General features: G+C 38.6%; 1 protein-coding gene across 2 annotated transcripts; it reads right to left on the reverse strand.

Annotated features, from left to right (window-relative positions):
- Positions 1–7,450: 7,450 nt before the first annotated feature.
- On the reverse strand, positions 7,451–19,182 carry LOC131582819 (dipeptidase 2-like). Of its 2 annotated transcripts, XM_058846337.1 has the most exons (11): positions 19,090–19,182; positions 17,158–17,441; positions 16,224–16,350; positions 15,607–15,736; positions 15,153–15,294; positions 14,632–14,701; positions 13,953–14,129; positions 13,361–13,448; positions 12,702–12,777; positions 10,918–11,053; positions 7,451–9,655 (listed from the first exon to the last, which is right to left on the reverse strand). In XM_058846337.1, exons 2-11 carry the CDS (start codon positions 17,289–17,291, stop codon positions 9,455–9,457), a joined length of 1,281 nt encoding a protein of 426 aa, XP_058702320.1. In that variant the 5' UTR covers positions 17,292–17,441; positions 19,090–19,182; the 3' UTR covers positions 7,451–9,454. The 2 variants fall into 2 exon arrangements, with proteins under 2 accessions (XP_058702320.1, XP_058702322.1); XM_058846339.1 differs by lacking the exons at positions 17,158–17,441; positions 19,090–19,182 and having other exon boundaries at positions 15,607–15,710; positions 16,224–16,347.
- Positions 19,183–19,898: the final 716 nt, after the last annotated feature.

Genomic DNA, 19,898 nt, shown 5'->3' on the forward strand with positions numbered 1-19,898 from the left:
CCTCTGTAAAGCTCGCGGCACGCCAGCCGCCCAATCTCTTCCCCCCGAGTGAGCGAAATTAGATTTTGCCTTCACATTTGTAGAAGCTGGCGCCAGCAGTGGGTATCTTGGCCTTCATTTCGCATATGGTAGCCTTCACATGGAGTTTAAACGTGAATTAGTAGTTGATAATGCCATTTATTGTCTGCATTTGAAAGCTGGCCTTGACAGTGGAAGCATCCTTTTAATGTGTTGTGTAATCAACAGAAAAAAAACTCTTGAAAACAGTTTATTTTACTGTGGACTATCAATTCAAAGTAGTTCTGTAGATTTCTGTAGACTAAATTTTTTCCTAATCAAGAAATCGGTATATTCCAGCACAGATATAAGATTTGTCTTGGGATCACACACGAATGTACAGGAGGATACACAGCTTAGAGCAGAGGAAGAGGCTAAGGCTGGACCTCTTCTGTGCTCAGAACCACCTTACCCTCAGCTTTCTGAGTATGTCTTGCCTTCTTGACAAAGCAGCTCCCAGGTCACTGAGAGGAAGAAAAAATAGTAATGAGCAGGAGAGAGACAAACGTGAGGGAGAATGCTTTGTTCATGAGAACTGACTAATAAGTCTATTTAATTAGTTGGGGTTTGAAATGAACATGAAGGATCCATGCTGTGGAGCATGTGGACTGCTGCCAAGGGGATACAGGTCTCAGTTCACTTAACACAAGGTTGCTGGTGGACCACCTCTGGGGCAAGTCAGAGTAATTACACCTCTTGGTATTGATCAGACAGGTGGAAAGACTTCTAAGACTCCTATGATTCCGTTATAACCTACATTTTACTTTTGACGCTTTACTCTGTTGGAGGAAACAACAAGGATTATCTTCATGTGGCCATGTGTATCTCGTAAACAGCCTTATCAGTTTTGGAGAAGATTGAAAAGAAAGAACAGAATTTCCTCTATTGAAAACTCCTAGTTTCTTGAAGACTTAGGGTAATTTTTTTTTTTTTCCCAATAACCCTAAAATGAACATGTTTGTAAATGTGGTCCCCTGAGATCTATAAAGTTTTACTTGCAATTTCTCTGGGAAAGCAATAATTATTCCCCCCAGAGGAAAGTAGAAGAACAGGCCAAAAAGTAGCATTTTCTGGTTTACCCTCTGAATTAGGTTTCATTAATGTTCATGAAAGGTTTGACCTACAAGCTAAACCCCACCAAGAAAACAGGAAAATTAATTTAGAGGGGACAAACAATTTTATATGGAAAAGGGGCAAGATGCTAATTCACCATTATGTGTGTTTGTTCATGTTCAGTCTTCTTTCCTCTTACCCACTTTATAAAGCTTTTGAATGAAAGTGTCTGGTCCAAATAAGCTGGCCTAGAAAAGGAGACAGGGACTGTAAGAAATAAGTCTCCAAAGTTAATGTTTTTGGAGTCATGCTTATTCAGGAAGAAGTATTAAACTGAGCACTTCCCTCTCATGGCACTTTTGAAAGCAGATGTGGCAAGGAGACGCCACTCTTTAGTCACCAAAACTGCATCTATGCCATCACAAAACATTTTAGTATCATAAAATCAGTGGTACTGAAATTGTAAGCCATGAGCAGAAAAAGTTAAAAAAAAAAAATTGAGGCTCATGCACAAATACCAACAACTCCCTGCTCTGGAATGGAAACTACACCCAAATGTTTCAGGAGAGAATTGAGCCCTAGGAAATCATTCAAGTCCATTGAAGCAAAAATATTTCTTTTGTCTAAGGACAAGGGTTCTTTACTGACTTGTAGAAAGACTGTTTTTAGAGCTGAGAAGTTGTCTACCCATATCAACTCTTTAGCATCTGGTTTGTAAGAGAATACAATTTCAACCTGGATGATTAACATCTTTTTCTAAGGATAATGAGTTACTCTGAATGGTATGAGTAGCCATCATAAGCTCAAAAGTTGTCTAATATGAATATGATGCTGGAATGAAACTGGATGATCTACAATACTACAGTATTTACCTGAAGCAACATCTTTGCTATCTTCTCATTAAATAAACTGGGTGAAAATTACCTATTTTTTACAAAGCTCAATAGAATTTGGGATTATGGTTTCATATGGATATACACTGGTCATGAAAACATATTACCCAGCATTTGTGAAAACAAAAAGCAGAGAAAATAATTTTAATTTCCTCTCTTTTTTTCATCTTTCTATGCACCCCACTCCAATATCAACAGAGAAAAACTGCACTTCTAAAAAAAGCCTAGTTTCACAGCAAAAAACAATGAGTTCAGCTCTGCAGAATCTTATTAGATTATTAGAAGGCTTATTAGAAAATGACCGTATTTTCAGTACTCTAGTGTACATTTACAGCATCAGTGAAATCAGCAACCTAAAGATCAGCAAATCCATCATCTCCCCTCTGATACACAACCAGGAGCTGCTTTTAAATTGGTACTAACTACATATAATCAAAGACACAGTTCGGTTCTTCATTAGTAAGCCACTGGATATTTGTGAACTACCTTAAGCAGGTAAAGCTTCCAGCTGAGAGGTCAGTACCCTTCCATGGCAGACAATGGTGTTGTTCAACTCAAAGGCTGTGTCAGACACTGAGTCTTCCAGGAGGGTAATTTAGTAAACTGCTGTGGAGCCTGATATAAATCCTCAGGGCAGGCAAGTGAGGTCAAGTTTGCCTCAAACACTTTTTACTGCAGGTGCCCACCTCTGAAGCATTAAAAAAGGAGCTTGGCTTTTCCAGCCCAGCATGAGAGAGTGCCTGCAGACATCCCCAGCTGCCAGACAGGCCTGGCTCACGTGTGCAGGGAGTTTCATCCCTTCCCTGGCAGGCAGCGCTCAGAGGTTTGGCTGTGCTGCTCATGCAGCCATCCTAGGAGAGAGAGAGCACAGAATTACCAGCAGAATTAGCTGGCACTTACAAGGGCTCACAAAAGATGTGGTGCACATGTTGGAAGGCCCTGGTACATGAGCTCTGGAGTGTTGTTAACTTCCAGACTTGCTACATGTGATGTTAACCTCAATCAAACAACAAAAAGCATCATCATTCCAATTCTTTCTCAAAGCAAGTGATTTTCCATTTGTTCAGAGGATAGACACAGCATCTGTCACTGTTTGAGTACAGCTTTCCTTATCTTCCTTTCTTCCTGAATTTCAAGGAGAGAGATCTCATTTTAAACAGTTTAGTTTTTTCTAACTAGGAGAATCAAGAAAAGTATCATCTGTAAAAATAAGTCATAACATTGCAATTCAGATTTATTTTTTTTTTAATTAATCTCTAAAATCATCCCCTAACACAGCAGGGAATCTGTAACTGTTATTTATTGTTTTGAAAGATTTTTCCCTCTGGAGTGGAACCTGGGTGACAAATAGCCAAGAGCTGACCATAAGAAATAAAACAACAAAACAAAATTCACCACTGCCAAGGTACATTTTCCCAGGACATCAGGCTTGGCAGGAATTCTGCCAGTTCATGGCCAGCATTTCACCATAGTGAACTTTGGCTTTCAGCACATTCCTGCCCTTCCACATGCGAGGATCACACCAGCCTTGTGGACAAAGCAGGCTGGAACTGGCAACCTTCTCACTCATAAAGACCAGGATCCAGTTCCCATGACAAGGACAGGCAGGGGCTGGGAGAGATCCTTTTGAGAGAGCCATGACATGAACATCCATGTAACAAATGCTTGTAGGAGCTGCAAGGTGCAATCCTCCACAGGCCATTTCCAGCAGAAAAGTAAGGTGAGAAAAGGCCACACTGTAGCAAGACAGGAGCTCTTCTGCTAAAGAGAACTGAAAATGTTGCTGTTCTGCTAGAAAGCACATCACAGCTTAAACATTAAAAGACCACAAGAGGACACTATGGTGCCACTTACCTTCGAAGTTTATTTACTTAAAGGAACTTCTGCTTCACTTGTAAAATTACTCGTATTTGATACACAGAATAGTGATTTCTACAAAGAAACTTTACTCTCATCTTTAGAAACTGAAAAGTTGCTTAGTCTTTGAGATACTATTTCTTTCCTACTCACCCAGGTTCTGCACATTCAGGTAAGAACAAATGTATCAAGGTGTTCTACAAAAAACTTGTTAAACATGGCAGTAATTTTTAGTGTAGAATTAAGATGCTGGAAAAAATGCTACTCTGTGGATAGATTTTCAGATCAGTTACATTTTCAGCATGGGTAGATTTGTCATGGTGTATTTAATTTTTAATTAAGGGCTCAGAGAAGAAACTGAGCATAGGCCTAGACAAGTTTCTTGAGATGCTGAATTTATCTACAGGAGGAAACTCCAAAGGTTAATCCAAATCCAAACCTGTATTAAACTTTTTTCAAATGTTAGTATTCCAGTCTAAGGGGACCTTCTTTTGAATTGTGTGATGAAACTTGTATTAGTTTCAATTTTAATCTCACTTAGTTTGATCTTTATCTTGTTTCTCAGCAACAATCCTCAGGGGAACTTGAATTCTTGTTTCCTGGGCTTTATGTTTTCCTTAATTTAATTGCAGAATCAACAAAAAAAAAATAAAAAAAATTATGAAAACAGATAGACCAGGTGCTGAGAAAGGGTTTCAGAGGAAAATATCCATTATACAGAGGAAAGAATCATATTAATGGAGTTTAAAAAACAATCTGGGGAGAAGCAACAGCAAAAGAGCAAAATTAAGTGCCCTCTCATTTGAGTTCTGGCTGTTCGGACCAGAGCCTTAATTAGAAGCAGAAACATTTTTCTATTGTAAAATAAATGCTGAACTTTGCTAGTTTCTTTTTTCCCCTCCACTATTTGTTGCCTCATGACAGAAGCAACTGAATCAAGTCCAATGCATCTCTGAGATCACAGTTTTTGGAAAGCGGGGTTTGTTGTTGTTTTTGCTTTACGGAAAAAAAGAAAAGTCATAATGAAGTTATAAATAAACATGAAGGTTAGTGAGGAACTTTTTCCATTTCTCTGGTGTCAGAAGATTAAAAAAAAGATAATTATAATAGCAGCAAATAACCATTCCCATGTCAAGTTTTTCTATGTAGATGTAAGGCTTCTAGGTAAGATAGCAAGACAAAAAATCAAGACCAGATTAAAAAAAAATAAATGAAGAACAAAAAGGAAAAAGGTAATTCTTGAACCACTGAATCAAGCCTTCCAGAACAGTCCAAGCAAGGTTATCCAGGATCAGTGTCCTGAAAACAGTTCAGCAGATCAACTAAAATACTGCTCTGGGTCTGCAAATTAAATGCAAAAATCTTAAGAGCAAAAGAGAGCCACTATTAGTGAGAACAATCCTCTGGTTATTTGATTCTTTTGTAGTTTAAACATGTTACATTTTCAGAATTTGAAGCAATTTGATCATTTCTATATATATAAATCCAGAGAAGAGCAAACAGAACTGCTGCTTTCAATATGAAATGGAAGGAATACAAGTTGCTTCAGTCTCACTCTGCTTTTCCACTGCTTTCCTCCCCTAACAATGGGCTTGGTTAACCCAATCACTGACATGACCAGCAGGAAATTCATCCCTTGAAGGAGGAAAAGTTTTCTGCAAGACCATCCTGCTGAACCAGCTTGTACAAACACCAGTGCTGTCTCTGGGAAGGGAGGAGACAACCTGCAGCCAAGGCCAGAGCAGTGCAGCAGCCAGAGCTGGCTCAGCCATGAACTGCTGGGGCACTGCTCCTCCCTTCAGAACGGGAGGGGGATGCAACACCTGGCTTTGCAAAGTTGATTCTGTGATACAGATGCCCACTGAACCTTAGGTGTAAAATCAAACAACATCAATAAACTCATATTCATATAGGTGGCTAGACTTAGTGCACAATGTTTGCTGACCTGGAAACAGAAATATGCTGGCATGTTGCTTGAGCAGCTCAATGACATGCAAGAAGGAATGTAGATGTTAAGCATAGCTGAATAGTTTGTATCCAATGTAAAACATGCAGCAGTCCTTCCATGGCCCAGACAAGTCACCTGCTGGGTGGAAGTTTGGTACAGGAACTGAAATACTCAGATTTTAGGTGACAGAACTGTCACATGTGTCAGAGCAGCAGCAGACTTTGGAGGTTTAGTTTCTAGCATCACTACTTGCCCAGATGAGACAACTCATAACTGAAGTAATTTATTTCTGTGGATGCTACAGTCCATTAGTCAGGAAAAGGATAGTATTAGAGAAAGGCCCTGGCGCCAACCTTTTAGAACCAAATCAATAGTCTGCATCAATATTATGCCTGTAGTTCTTGGCTGTTCATATCACATGTGTAAAAGCATATGCTTTTGATTGTTTAAGATGCCTTCCACTTTGGGTCTTATGAAAATCAACCTAAGGTGCTTCATAGTACATAGATTTTGAGATTTACAGAAATAGTAATAAATATTTTCATAATTCATGTTAGCACAACTCATTATTTAAAAGAGGTAAGTCATGACTTGCATTCTTTCATTTGGCAGCCAACAAAGCTTATTACAAAGTTTATATCTCAGTTATATCTGGTACTTCACTGATACCAGCAGCCATAATAGAATCTGTCAGCTGAACCTGAATGCATTCAAATTACCAATGCAAATGGATGTTATTAATTGGGGTAGGGCAAAGGCATTCAATTGCAGCATGAATCATCCTCACATTGGGAGGCAGAAAACAGAGTGCAATCATTTTATGCTTGAGATGTTACAAATGCAGAGTTGTGAATACTACAAGTTGCTATCAGGGCTGGAGACACCAGCTCCAGAGTGAAGGGTAACTAGTTTTTCTGAGAGTAGTCACAGGTATATCTCACATTATTTTACTTTTGAAATTAATTACTAATAAGGTGCCTTTCTACCATGTTTCAAGTTGTGTGGCTTTGATTGTTTAAGAAAAATAAATTATCTGCATCTATTAAATAAGCTAGATAACATGGATAATCAGCATGAAAGATTTCACCTGTTGATTTTGCCTTCTGATTTTGTTTCACGCAAGCAGCTTATTTGAGGCATTCTGAATTAACATTGTAGCTGGTAATGAAAAAGGGCCTTCTAGGTCAGGACACATCTGTGAGAAGTGCTGTGAGGCAGAGGTTTTCCTGACCCTGATGCAGGCAGCCTGCCTGGTTCCCCATATGCCTTGCTCTCCATGCCTTGACAGCTTGGGGAGGGATTTGCTACAGGTAGCACTGTCCTCATGGACTCACTGCACTGGCTGATCCCTTCCCATGGGCACTTCCTTGGATGGGTTCAGCAGTATCTGAATTTAGATGAGGCTGACTGCCTAGATCCAGGATTAAACCAATTTCTCCTGCCTGCCATGGAAGGGGCAACCCTTCCCTCTGTTATTGACCCAGAGTCCTCATGATACTCTGGCCTTCTTTCTGCCACAGGGGTGCATGGTTCTTTCAGGGTCCCATGGGCTTCTGACCATCTACATTGTTTTGTGAGATTGCACCAGTATCCTTACACAATTTTAAACAATATTTTATTGAAATTTCATGTCTGTGTTTTGCCACAAGGTTACAAATTACTCATTGCACAAGCAGTCAACAAATAAGTAGAATACATAATAGATAAGACAAGTAATATAAATGTATTTTATGTATCTTTAAGAAGAGGAATATATATTTTTAGTCCATTGTGTAGTATGGGAAGGAAAAAAAGCAAAAATTAGCAGGCAGTAAAGTGACCATACACTATAAAGAAAACAGCTGGAAGGAATAAAGAAGCGTCTTACATTTTGTGTAATGTAACAAATATCAGAGTACTAGTTCTGAGAAAAGAGACCATGGATGGCAGTTTTCATAAGCTTATGAACCTATCAGAAGAAGTACTGGTGGGAATTAAATATTTGCCCTATTGCGTTCATCAGTTTGCCAGTAAAACGTGTTCTGATGATAGTTAAACAATATCAGGGAGGCCAGAATTACTGAATCAGTAATTCCCTTTTCTACATGCATATCCAGGATCAGTATTTATTGAGAAACTATTCTTTAAAAGTTGACTTTTTTGGTGTGCAACTATATTGTTCCGTATGATTTGTAAAGAATTTGGTAATGTACAGGAGTATAATTAGAATATATTTATCAAGGAGACCATCTTATCAAAAGAATTAATGAAGCTTAATTTTGAAGCTATAAAAGAACAGGATCCTTCCAGAAACCCTACAGAGTGCAGAAACTGATGGTAGGAACAGTCTCAAATTCCTCTAGAAAAAAAATAATGTTCTTCATCCTGTTCATGCTCAGCCTTCTCTTTCAGTTGTTGAATACTTTGTGTGTTTACAAATGCTTTCCTTAGAGCAATTACAAGGCTTTTATTCTACATTAAGGCTAAATTCTGTAGATGTCATATCAGTAAATAAAAGTAAAATCACAATTAACAGTAAGTATCATGGGAAAGCACTTACCAGCAAGCATTGGGAACTGACCATACAAAAGCAATGTGGTGCTGCTATCTTACAATTTCATAATGAATCTCAGTATATTTGACTAAAATGTCAGTTTTGAACCTACAAAGAACAGGCCTATCTCAATTTATGCTCTTCTCTGCAACAGGAGCATCTAACCTCACACACCTTGTGTATTTCAAAACATATTACAAAGGCCAAAACAGCAGATTTATAATAAAAAGATCTTTCCCTAATCTCATGTCTATGAATCCACTGGCCATGGTCTGATTTTAGCCAGCTAGAATAGAAATGAAATAATAAAATATGTTACTGATAAGGATAATTGTTTAAATGTCAAAAATATTTCCACAACCCTCTTACTAGCCAGAATCCCTGCTTTGTCCTGACTTGTTCTTGCTCCCATCATCGTGAAAATGCTGCAAACAGCTGTCCACAAATTATAGAAAAGTATCTACAATATTGTCTGCACCTGAATGTAAGAGATTTACCTCCACCCTTCAGCATCTGTCCAGTTGCCCACTCTCTTGATCAGAGTTCAAAAATAAGAGTTTAGTACTGCAGGATGGGTCTCTAAAGCTAGTTGTAGTCATGCAGTTTAAACTGGAATAGGTTTGTCACTCATCCTGTCATCTTACAAAAAAACAACCCCAAGCAAACCAAAAAAAACACTTATCCCCATATGGCAGGGGATGGCCTTCTCTGAGTAAGCCATCAACTATTGATAGAAGTTGTATGATTTAACAAGAAGTAATATTTGAAAACTTCTTGGCACAGATGTCTTAATCATAATCGCTAATTCTTGTGTGGAGCTGCTGGTTCTGGATTCCAGTATTTATTCCACAATATGGGTACCAAAACCATGCATCAAGTATTATAGAATTTATTCTTTAAATGTGAATATCCTCCATTAACAATGTAGGTCCTGGTCTAGCCAAGATGATATTAAAATTCTAAATACTTTTGCTACATCATTTATAATTTACATGACTTTTCAAGTATGCATATGAATTTATAGAAATTATTTTTAAAATTTATTATAGTTTTCCATTAAGAAATCACAGGAAGAGAAGTAGTTGCATTGCAGAGTACTCCACAAATCTCTCTCTAGGCTCCATAGATCCATGATCCATAATGCAGCATTAAACATGACAGAAGTGTCAGACTAAGAGGTTGTGCCATAGAAGGAAATCCAAAGGACCTGGATGGCTGAAGCTGAGGCTTACGTAGGTCTAGGCGACAGGAATTTTGTACTTCTTGCAGAATTTCACTTTCACCTACATCCATTACTCCAAAAGTGTTCCGCACCTACAAAAATTCAAAAGGTTGTCCCTGAAAGCCAGACTGGCACAACAGCAAAAAGCTTTGTGCAGCTAGCAAATTCAATGCTGTTTCAAGTTACCCAGCTCAAAGTGTATTGCAAAACCACATCTGAATGTGAGGAAATCAACATCATTATTCTGCTGATTGCATTCCTATGAAACACTTCCCAGAATTCAGCACAAACACATTACAGGCAAGAGTCACAGGCCTGGCTGTTCTTTGTCTGGCGCTCTCCACATATGGAGCAAACAAACTCATGAGCTTTCTTCCCTGAAGTGAGATCACACTCTCAAGACAAAGCTTCATAGTCTCTAATTTAGAAGGGAAAAACCATACAAAGTCCCACAGATTGGTTAGATGTGATGAATTTGAGCCTCTCCATAATGTCAGTCTGCCACACAATGAAGTCAGCATTATGTAGATAGGTTAACAAGAACAGTACAATTTTCCCTAATTTCTGTTCATCCAACATGCCAAAAAAAGACAAGTGGAAGAGGGGTCACTGTGAAATATCTGTGATCTATAGGGCTTTGTGTGTAATATCTACTTACTTATCCCTGTAAATAAAAGCAGTAGGAGGCAAGAAGTCTGGAAGTTTCAGCAGAGCCATTTGTAAAAGTTACCATTGAGGCGGGTCATAGTCTTATCCAGTTTCCCTCCCTCCTCTCCTCCCTCATCTTTTTGGATTTATTTCTACCGTCTATACTTAAAGCTCATTGTGATCTAGTTGTTATATTTATGGCTTGTTAGTGATCTGGCCATGGCAGAAGCCTTTTGAAAAGCAGCCCAATCCCATGACAAGAATTAAATTATTTGCAGGAGTCAACATTCCTTCCTGCCCCAGCGAACACAGCCAGACTGTGATGCTGGTACATCCGCAGTTTCTCCAAACCATGAAGTGATTCCATTTAGAAGTCACTGATGTGTGCTTATCAGATTACTGCAGAGAGAAAAACTTCCAAAGAGCTTTGTCTGCTCTCCCTCATTTTCCTTTATGCTGCTAACGCTCTCTTGCCATCTTGGTTTCTTTCCCAGCATTTGGATTTACTGAATTAGGTGCTTACATTCCCTCATATCTCTCTCATTGAACAAAAAATCCCTGCAAAACAAAACACATAAAACAAAACAAAACAAACAAACAAAAAGCAACAAAGAGAAAACCCACCCAAAAAATAAACAACAAGACACCAACAGTTCCTCTTTCCCTCTTAGTAGGAATCAATATTCAGTTTGGATTTTAATCTTACATTTTCTACTTCCCTGAAGACACGGAGAAAGTTTTCCCTTAAGACTCCTTTCAGTTCAGTTTCATTCCATCCTCTTCTAAGAAGTTCCTCTATTAAAGAAGGGTATTTGGAGACATCTTCCAATCCCTCAGGAAAGCTGTTGGCAAGAGTCACACAAGAACATTCAACACATGTCACTGACAAACTGGAGAAAAGGGTTTTTAATTAGTCTTTCGCACATATTGACTTCTGAAGTGAGCTCACTTTGGACCCAATTCTTCCTCTGAGAATTCAGCTGATAAAAAGAAACAGTTCTAGGACACAACAAAAGGCTTTTTCCTCACATAGGACCCAATAAACAGAACACAACTGGAATGAAGATGCACTTCTATAGACGCAAAACAACAGCATGGGAGGATATTAGAACAAAAGGGGAAAAAATAACCAGAAATTCATGTATATGTTAATCCACGCTTTCCATCTGGCCTTTGGAGTAAGAGGAAACAGTTGCATCACAAATGAAGTGGGGCAATCCACTGTAACTGAGAACAAAAGGAAACCTACAAGCACATGATCTCTGGAGTCGCAGGCAATTCTGTGAACTCTGTTGCTTACAAAGTATTTTTTCAAAAAAAAATAAACCAATTAGAATTATAATATTGGATTGAATTAAGCCAATTGTTTAGGCAGTGGAAAGAAACATATTCAGAGCCCCCTACTAAAGAAATTACAAAAAGCAAAACTGATCTATGCCTTGTGCTAATTTTTGTCAGAATAAAAAGAATTTAGAAATAAAATGCTGCAAAACCTGCATTAAACAGCTGTTTTAAATTGTATTTCCATAAGACTTTGACATTGTTTTGAGATAACTAATATTTTTGTTGTTTTTCTTTTCCATAAATGTATGATGATAAGCATATCTCAATAAATCTATGGCATTACTAGCAGGAATTAGGACCTCAACAACTCCACCACCAATTTAACTGATAGTCTCTGATAAAATGCATGTGATAAAATATGTCTTTTTGTTGCAAACTGTTTTTATTTTGGGAATTATAGTTTCAGAGATATGATATCATGGCAGCTGATACAATGGGTTTATGTTTGTACTACAGATTGGAGCCTGACTCTGACTTTCATTCCCAAGCAGGCCTGACTCCAGGAGAAAAAGAAAAAAGAAAAAGGAGATAATCATTTAACAGAAAGATAAAAAGAAGAAGAAAAAAAAAAAAAAAAGTTGAGCATTACAGCATCAAATGCCACCCAATCTGCATTTATTTCCTGTGCTGTAACTGCTGTGGTCCAAGAGTGAGGAGAGGTTTTGTGGTGGGCTGCTTATCAGGGTCTGCTTGCCTCAAACACTTCCCAAGCCCCAAAAGCAGGAGTGGTTTCACAGCACCCAAACTCTTTGGGCTTTCCCCAGGGATAGTGGAGGAAAGAGTTTTGTGGCATCTCTCTAGACTGAACCATTTACTATATAAAGGTTGGGGCAGTTTTTCTGTCATTCATCTGTGGTTTTGGAGCAAAACAATTTCCATCACTGGTTTTATATACACAAACCACCACTTAGAACACACAGCTTCAGAGTTCACAGGGCATGAGGGTCCATTTCTACATTTATAGCACTGCTTCATGCAGTTCTAAAAATGGATCATTGTGCCCCTCTTTCATAAAACTTGGTTTAGTGCTCATTACAAGGTAGTCTGATACCAGTATTTTAGTCTGCCTTCTTTTTTCCCCCTTAAATGAATCAAAACCCACATAATTTAAGAAGCAAATGTCAATGTATGTACAACATTACTAACCGTTCCACTCCATCATAGTCACCACCAATTCCTATCGATTCTGAGCCTGCAATTTCCTTTATATGGTCAAAATGATCTGAAAGAAAATATCAAGAAAACAACATCTAAGCATCTAGCTAAAATGAAATATAACAGTTCACACATATTGGCACTAGGTAACAGCTCTCCCTAATTGTGAGATCTTGATCAAATCCTTTCTAAAAAAGTCAAAAGACACCCCATCAGGCAGCAACCTTCAAAATGACAACTACACTGATGAAATGAAAATGAGGAAAGAGACATGATCATCACAGCACATTCATTCCTAACAAGTAGCCCAATTATACCAATAGAATTTTTATTATCCATTACATACCTATGTTTCCCAATCTTAATTACATAGGCTTAAGGTGTTTTCCAGAAAGTAACAACTACTTTGGGATTAATGGTTGTTGGCTGTTTGTGAGCATCGTGTCCTCCAGCTACACACACATCTTGTACCTCCTGCTATTGTTTAATGAGTGTTAGAACAAAAAGTAACAAGACTGGGCTAAGGTGTGGATGGAATAAACAAGCAGTGTAATTCACATGACCTTGAAAATGATGCGTGCACCAGAATATTCATAGAATTTATATAAATCCATAGAACCCGCAAAAACTACAGTGTATTAACATCAAACCTGCAAGGGTAGAAATATTAACAACTTTTCTGCCACAGGCCAGTACATCTGCATTGAAAGTCACCATGATAATTCCCTTGTTCTTTTTCTGAAAGATATGAAGAGACAGGTGATGAGTGAACACTTGTGCCCTGCAACTTCATGGGCATCTTATATAGAATCTTCTACACCCATCCATCAGTTAGAACAGCAATACTAAGTCAAAGTTCAGATGGCAACACAAGGCTTTACCTCCCTGTCCTTTCCCCTGTGTTCATTTTACTTGTTTGCAGACTGAATCAACAGAAGCGCAGTGACTACATCAAACAACTCAACCAGATTTTCAAAGTATTTCCAAACACCTTGTTTTTGTAGTCAAAGGCTAAACATAACCCAAAGAAAATGTCTCAGAAGCAATTGTAAGCTGCTGCTCAAGGATCAGCTTCTATATCAAGTTCAGGAGGAACTTGGTATAGAAGGAGATGGAAAGTAAACATCATGATTTGAATGCACCCATGCAAACATTGCCATTAAAACAAAAAACAAAACCCCCAAGAAGCAAAACCAACAAATTCCTTCCTCCAAAGACAAACCCAAGAACCATATCACTCACCAGTTGATGTAGGATATCATCAGGAACATTTCTTGAGTGATTACAAACAGAAAATGCTGATGAGTGGCTGAAAATTACTGGTGCTTTTGAGATATTGAGGGCAGTTTTTACTGTGGAGTATGAGGTATGAGATAAATCTATCAGCATACCCAGGCGATTCATCTCCTTTACCACTTCCTAAAACAGATGTACAGACAACAGTGTCAGTATTAAGTTTCCTGAAAGGAAGCCGTTTAGCTGGTGTATGTAAACAGATAGAATAATTCTGCAGCTGTCAGCTAGTCATAAACATGCTGTGTCTGTATTGGTTTCTATGTACCTATTAATTCATTAGTGATTTATTCACTCAAAATTAACCAGCATGCCATCACATGCTCAAAACTTAGAAAACTTAGTCAACCTAAAATAAGTCATTGGAAGTGTTATTCATATCTTACTGCTTGCTCATATGAATTAATACATCTAATCTGTATTAAAACAATTGTAACTAAATCTAACACTTCTTTTACCCTAAGACACATCACAGGGAATTTGGTTTGACTAAATCCTGATCACCTCCTAACTATCAAGAACTTCCCATAATTAAATTTTAATGACAATTTTCTTTTGAGAAGATGAGACCAGAAGTTGTTAGTTGCACAACAGATTGCGCAGCTTAGCATTTGAAAGAGATCCTTACTTGGCCAAATGCAGTCAGACCAATAACACCAGGATAAAAGTTGTGTATTCCTTTTGATGATGATTCAGACCTTAAAAAGGGGAGTGAGGGAGAAGAAACTTCATATTATTCTGGAGAATACGGTATCAGCAGCTGAAAACTCTTACACTACACACAAGAGAAATTATTACAATGTCACATAGCCAAATGTGGGGATAAGGATACCTACATAACAAGTATCTTGTTCTGGCAGTGCTTTTTATGTTCATAACTACTTTCAGGTTCAGTAATGTTGATGTTTGTGAAGGAATTTAAGACAAGCATATTGTCAAGTGTCCAAATTATGATCATAACAAGCACTAAATAATGGATGTAGTCTCCCACTGTACACATGGAAAACTATTTACCCCTAAAACCTATCACCTTGACTTGGTTAAAAGCCTTCCACAGGATAAGTTTGTGTCTGAATCCACACTTCACCCATCATGTAGCTGCCACTCCTCGGCATTAGATGGACACACAAAAACACACACAATTGTTACCAAGGGGTGTTGCAGGAGTGTGTTAAAGTCATGTAACGAACACCTAAGTCATAGTACATCCTCAGTGTTGCCAAGCTGCTGTCAATGGAGTGGCCACCCTCTATTCCAATCAAACATGCAATCCTTCTACTGTCAGAGATACCTGGGAAACACAAAGGGAGATAATTCCAAAGTGATTCCATGACAGATAAGAAGCCAGCACTGCCGAGCAGCAACTGTTTGTGTAAATTGCAAGCAATAATAAAGACATTTTTGTAGAATTGGTGCTTACAGAGTACATGTCTATATGGCACACTTTCTCATGTCTGCAGTGGACCAGGGCTGTGCACAGTCAGTGGCTGTGGTTCAGAGGAAATGTTGAAGTTACTCTTTAAAGCATAACTTATCTGCTTGCTCTCTCTGTACACACCTCCTGCAATCACATTTTAAAAAATTCTTTTACAAGGAGCTTCACCTTGGGAAGTCATCACAAGTTCCAGTTCTTCATAGCTGTTACACATCCTCTTGACAACATCAATTTGCTCTAAGGTCAGGCGCACAGCATCCTTGTTCTGAGCGCTGCAAAGAACATACACTGACCAAAACTGAAAGAGACATTGACAAGTAAACCAGATAACTTGTGTTTTGACTTGGAAACTTCTGTTTGCTCATAGTTCAGGAGCACAGACCAAAATAACTTCCTGCAGTTTACAAGGGAGTTGCCACTACAGCTTTTTCCCCAACAAAAGAGTTATGATGCAAGGCAAGAGCACCCACTCCAGACATGATTAAAGCCTCCTATACACTCAGCTACTCCACAGGACATGCAGGAAAGCAAATATAAGCTTATTTTAATTTATGCTGTTTAGACTAGAAGTGTCTGAATTATAACCCCCAAACGTTTGAAACAAAATTGTCATGAAATTGTGGCTGTGACTGTATCTGGCCACAGTGTCTCTGGCTTTTCAGTTCTATTATCATTTTTCTTTTTCAACATAAAGAACCAAAATCAGGGCTAGGAGTACTTTTGTGGCTGGGAAGGAAGCAAATGTAGAAACATGGTCTGAGCCTCACGACCACAGCGATACATACCTGAGCTCCCACATAACCAGCCTGAAGTTTCACAAGGTTTGTGTGGGTCACATTGAGTTCTCTCAAGTTGACTTTACTGAGTCTATTTTGGTAAAGTATTCTCAGCTTCAGTACAAAGTCATTGTGGCTAGAATGGAAAATAAATAAGGCTTGTGATAGAAATAAGTTGTTCCCTTTCTAACCCAAGTGTAATTTCTTCCACTGTTTGTAGTCACATAGACTATTAATTGCCAATAATCCTTGCAGCAATAGATGCCTGAAAGTCTCTCTTCTTTTCTGCCTCTTCTTCTTCTCACCCCATCCCACCAGTGAGCAGGTTAGGGGTGTACAGTAAGCTGCTGGTGGACACAGCTGAGCCAGCTGACCCCAGCTGGCCAAAGGGATATTCCAGACCATATGGGTCATGCTCAGCATATAAAGTTGGGGAGAAGAAGGAAGGCAGAGGACATTCAGAACCACAATGTTTATCTTTCTAAGAAAATGTTATGTGTGATGGAGCCCTGCTTCCTGGGGATGGCTGAACACCTTAGTCGTGGAAAGTAGTGAATTAATTCCTTGTTTTGCTTTGTTTGTGCGTGTCTTTTGCTTTCCTTATTAAGCTGTCTTTGTCTCAACTCATGAGTTTTCTCACTTTTCTGTTTCTCTCCCTTATCCCACCAGAGGGACAAGTGAGCAAGGGCTGTGTGGGGCTCAGTTGCCAGCTGGGGTTAAACCATGAGACCTGGCCAGAAAATCACAACGGTGTTTAGAATAACACAGTCCTACATTAAGTACCCTCTGAACCAAAATTCCTTCCCAATATATCACTGCAACAGTAGCTCAGTGCTATGTGCTCATAACAACCCATGTCTCTGCTGATCTACACACACTTCAGCATTTCCTCCTCACTTGTCAGGACTCATAAAGGGGGTTTAGTTGAACATATTTTATATACCCATCAATCAAACGTGCATCTTGCATCAGCTCAATAGTTCTTTCTCTCATTGATTTCTCACAGCTGAATGGCACAATATTGGAAAAGAGCATCAGCAGCCACAACAACTTTGCCATATTTCTCTTCATTTCCATTTTCCAGTGGAAAAAGTGCTAGAGGACAGGGATACCACAATTGCTCACTGATGACAATGAAACAGCAAAATTTCCAGTCTGCAGAGGCTGTAGGCTTAACAGTGCAGGTAGAGTTGAAGGCCCTTCCTTCTGACAAGGCTGGTTTGAATTCTGGAGGAGGAAAGGAAAAAAACAAAGAAATAATAGTAAACAGAAGGGAAGGTAGCATTGTAAACTCTGAAACAGCTACACTCTCCCAAAGATTTCAGGGTCTCTGGCTGTGGTGTACTTGTACATATGACCTCTCCTTAAACTCTGCTGCTGCCACCAGCTCAGTGCTGAAGAGAAAGAACCAGCTGCTCAGTCAGAGCTGGCACGCTGAGCCTGCTACAACCTGGACTCAAACCACCCAGAAACAGCTTCAAAAGCAGCAGCAGAAGATAGTTTTTTTTCATTATGTTAACTTGCTTGTTCTCTTTCCACGGGAAGTTTCACCACTGAAACAGTTTCCTGAGAAAGCTGAGAAGTGAACTGACTTCTGTAAACACACAGAACATCAAATGGGATGAAAGGAACAATGATTTCTAGAAACACAACCATCCTCAAAATGCCTCCTCTGATAGCAGTACAGTCTTAGAATAGAAGTTTTAGTTCCATAAATATGCAGCAGAAATATACATGCATTGTTGGACCCAAAAACTAGTGGCACAGCACTTCTACAAAACCATAAAAATTAGAGAGCAATCAGAAGTTGTTTCTTTTCTGCTCTGTGGCAACCACAGAGATTTCCCTTAAATGTCAAAGCACAAATACAGAATTACCCTTTTACCACAAATGCAGACTTCACTACCACAGGGAAAAAAAATCTTTGTATCTCTAATCTAGAAAATGTTACATTTGTTTGTGACAGCTCAGCATGCAAAATGTTAAAAAGAAAAGGTCAAAAAACTTCCCAAGCAGAAGAATTCTGACAAGTTAGTACCACAAAGGCAAATTAGTTTCTGTGGGCATGTTTTGGTTGCAAAATCCTCAAGCCAATATACAGGACAGATCTGCAGCCTGAATCTCTACAACTCTCCCATATCCTGACAAAAGGACTTTAAAGGAAAAACTAAGATTTTGAAGCTTATTATCTGCTCTGGCCTCATATATATATATATATATATATATATATATATATATATATAAATTCATATAATGTGTTAGTTCAAACTGCTTAATGAAAAAGTAGCAAACCTTATTCACATAATAAAACTGTTCTGAGGCTATAAAAACTGATATACACTGTAGATTTTGGTCCAAATAGTTGCAATTTTTTCCTGAATTTAACAGCAATTTTCAGGAAGATTTTTTCAGCAGCAACTATGTGTTCTTCCAGTGGTTTGAATGCTAAAATAAATTCTTTTTATCTACACAGTACCAAATCTCCTTTCTGTGCATGTGTACAAAAATGCAGTTCTTTGTAGCTACAAGAATTTTCTATAGATTTGCTATATCAAAATATCTTCTCAGTTTAATGGAAAATATTCTTTATACTTTGACAGTATAAAGTATATTTGCCTTTGAAACTCTTTAGGTACAAAAGAAGACTCATCATTAAATCATCATTCAGAGATCAGTACTTGAAAACTGAAGGAACATTGCAAGCACTACATAAAATTAAGAACATGGCATATTAGCATCCCTATTTAAACAACATTTAAAATACAAAATCCACATAGCTTTTTCCCTTGCTGACTAAGCAGAGTTGAGAAGTGGAAGCTGCAATAAGATTTATGGTTTTTCTTTTGTTTATCTAGAGGCTCCTTGGAGCAGTTACCTTCTTCAGTTAATACAGCCGAGTCGAAATCCACATGCCGCTGTGTTGGATACAACAGCTAAAGCTTGGCACTGGATCTGCCTGGCATCACAGCAGCAACCAAGAAACCTCCTCTGTTTCTTTAGCTGGTGTCACAGGCTGCACACACAACAGGCATTTGGAAATTGCCACTTTCTGAGAAGCAAGGTCTGTGTGTAAGCTTTCAGCTCAGCTACACCCACATGGGAGCCCCACAAAGCTTTTGCTACGCCTTGTTAAAAACCCAGCATTTCCTCCCTCTCGTGGCAGCCTGGCTGTGCAGCCCACAATGCCTCTGACCACTAGCAGAATAATGTATTAAAATCACTGTTTGTATTGTTCAGAAACAGGTGCCTCTCACCACAGAATAATTTAGGTTGGAAGAAGTTTTTGGTGGGATATCATCTAATCCAGCCACCTGGTCCCAGGTAAGGCAACTCCAAAGTTAGATCAGGTTGCTCAGAACTTCACTCAGTGGAAGTTTTGGTATCTTCAATGAGGAAGCTCGTAAAACCTTTCCAGGCCCCTTTTCCAGTGTTTGCTTATTCACTTTGACTACACTTAAGCCAGTAAATATCTACCTGTTGTTGCTGTACCTCCTGTATTTTATGCAGGGCTTACAGTGCCATTGTATTATATTTGTAGAGGTCAAAATAGTCACAAGCTACTGGTGACCTTTCCAAAAACAATTATGTCTCTGAACTTACTGTGGATTTTCACCTGCTTTCAAACATGAAAGTTTGGAAATAAAGATATATATGCAAAACCCTGATGCTAGAGTTTACAAGAAG

Source organism: Poecile atricapillus, chromosome 10, assembly GCF_030490865.1.
Source record: "Poecile atricapillus isolate bPoeAtr1 chromosome 10, bPoeAtr1.hap1, whole genome shotgun sequence".
NCBI classification, from domain to species: Eukaryota; Metazoa; Chordata; class Aves; order Passeriformes; family Paridae; genus Poecile; species Poecile atricapillus.

Bases quoted from the DNA above. Each gene is read 5' to 3' on its own strand.
- LOC131582819 (XM_058846337.1), bottom strand. From the start codon at position 17,291: ATGGAAATGAAGAGAAATATGGCAAAGTTGTTGTGGCTGCTGATGCTC. The intron at 12,778-13,360 runs GTTTGATGTTAA...ATTTTCTTTCAG, and splicing joins TAATATTTCTACCCTTGCAG to ATCATTTTGACCATATAAAG. The intron at 11,054-12,701 runs GTTAGTAATGTT...TCTTGCCAACAG, and splicing joins GACTATGATGGAGTGGAACG to CTTTCCTGAGGGATTGGAAG.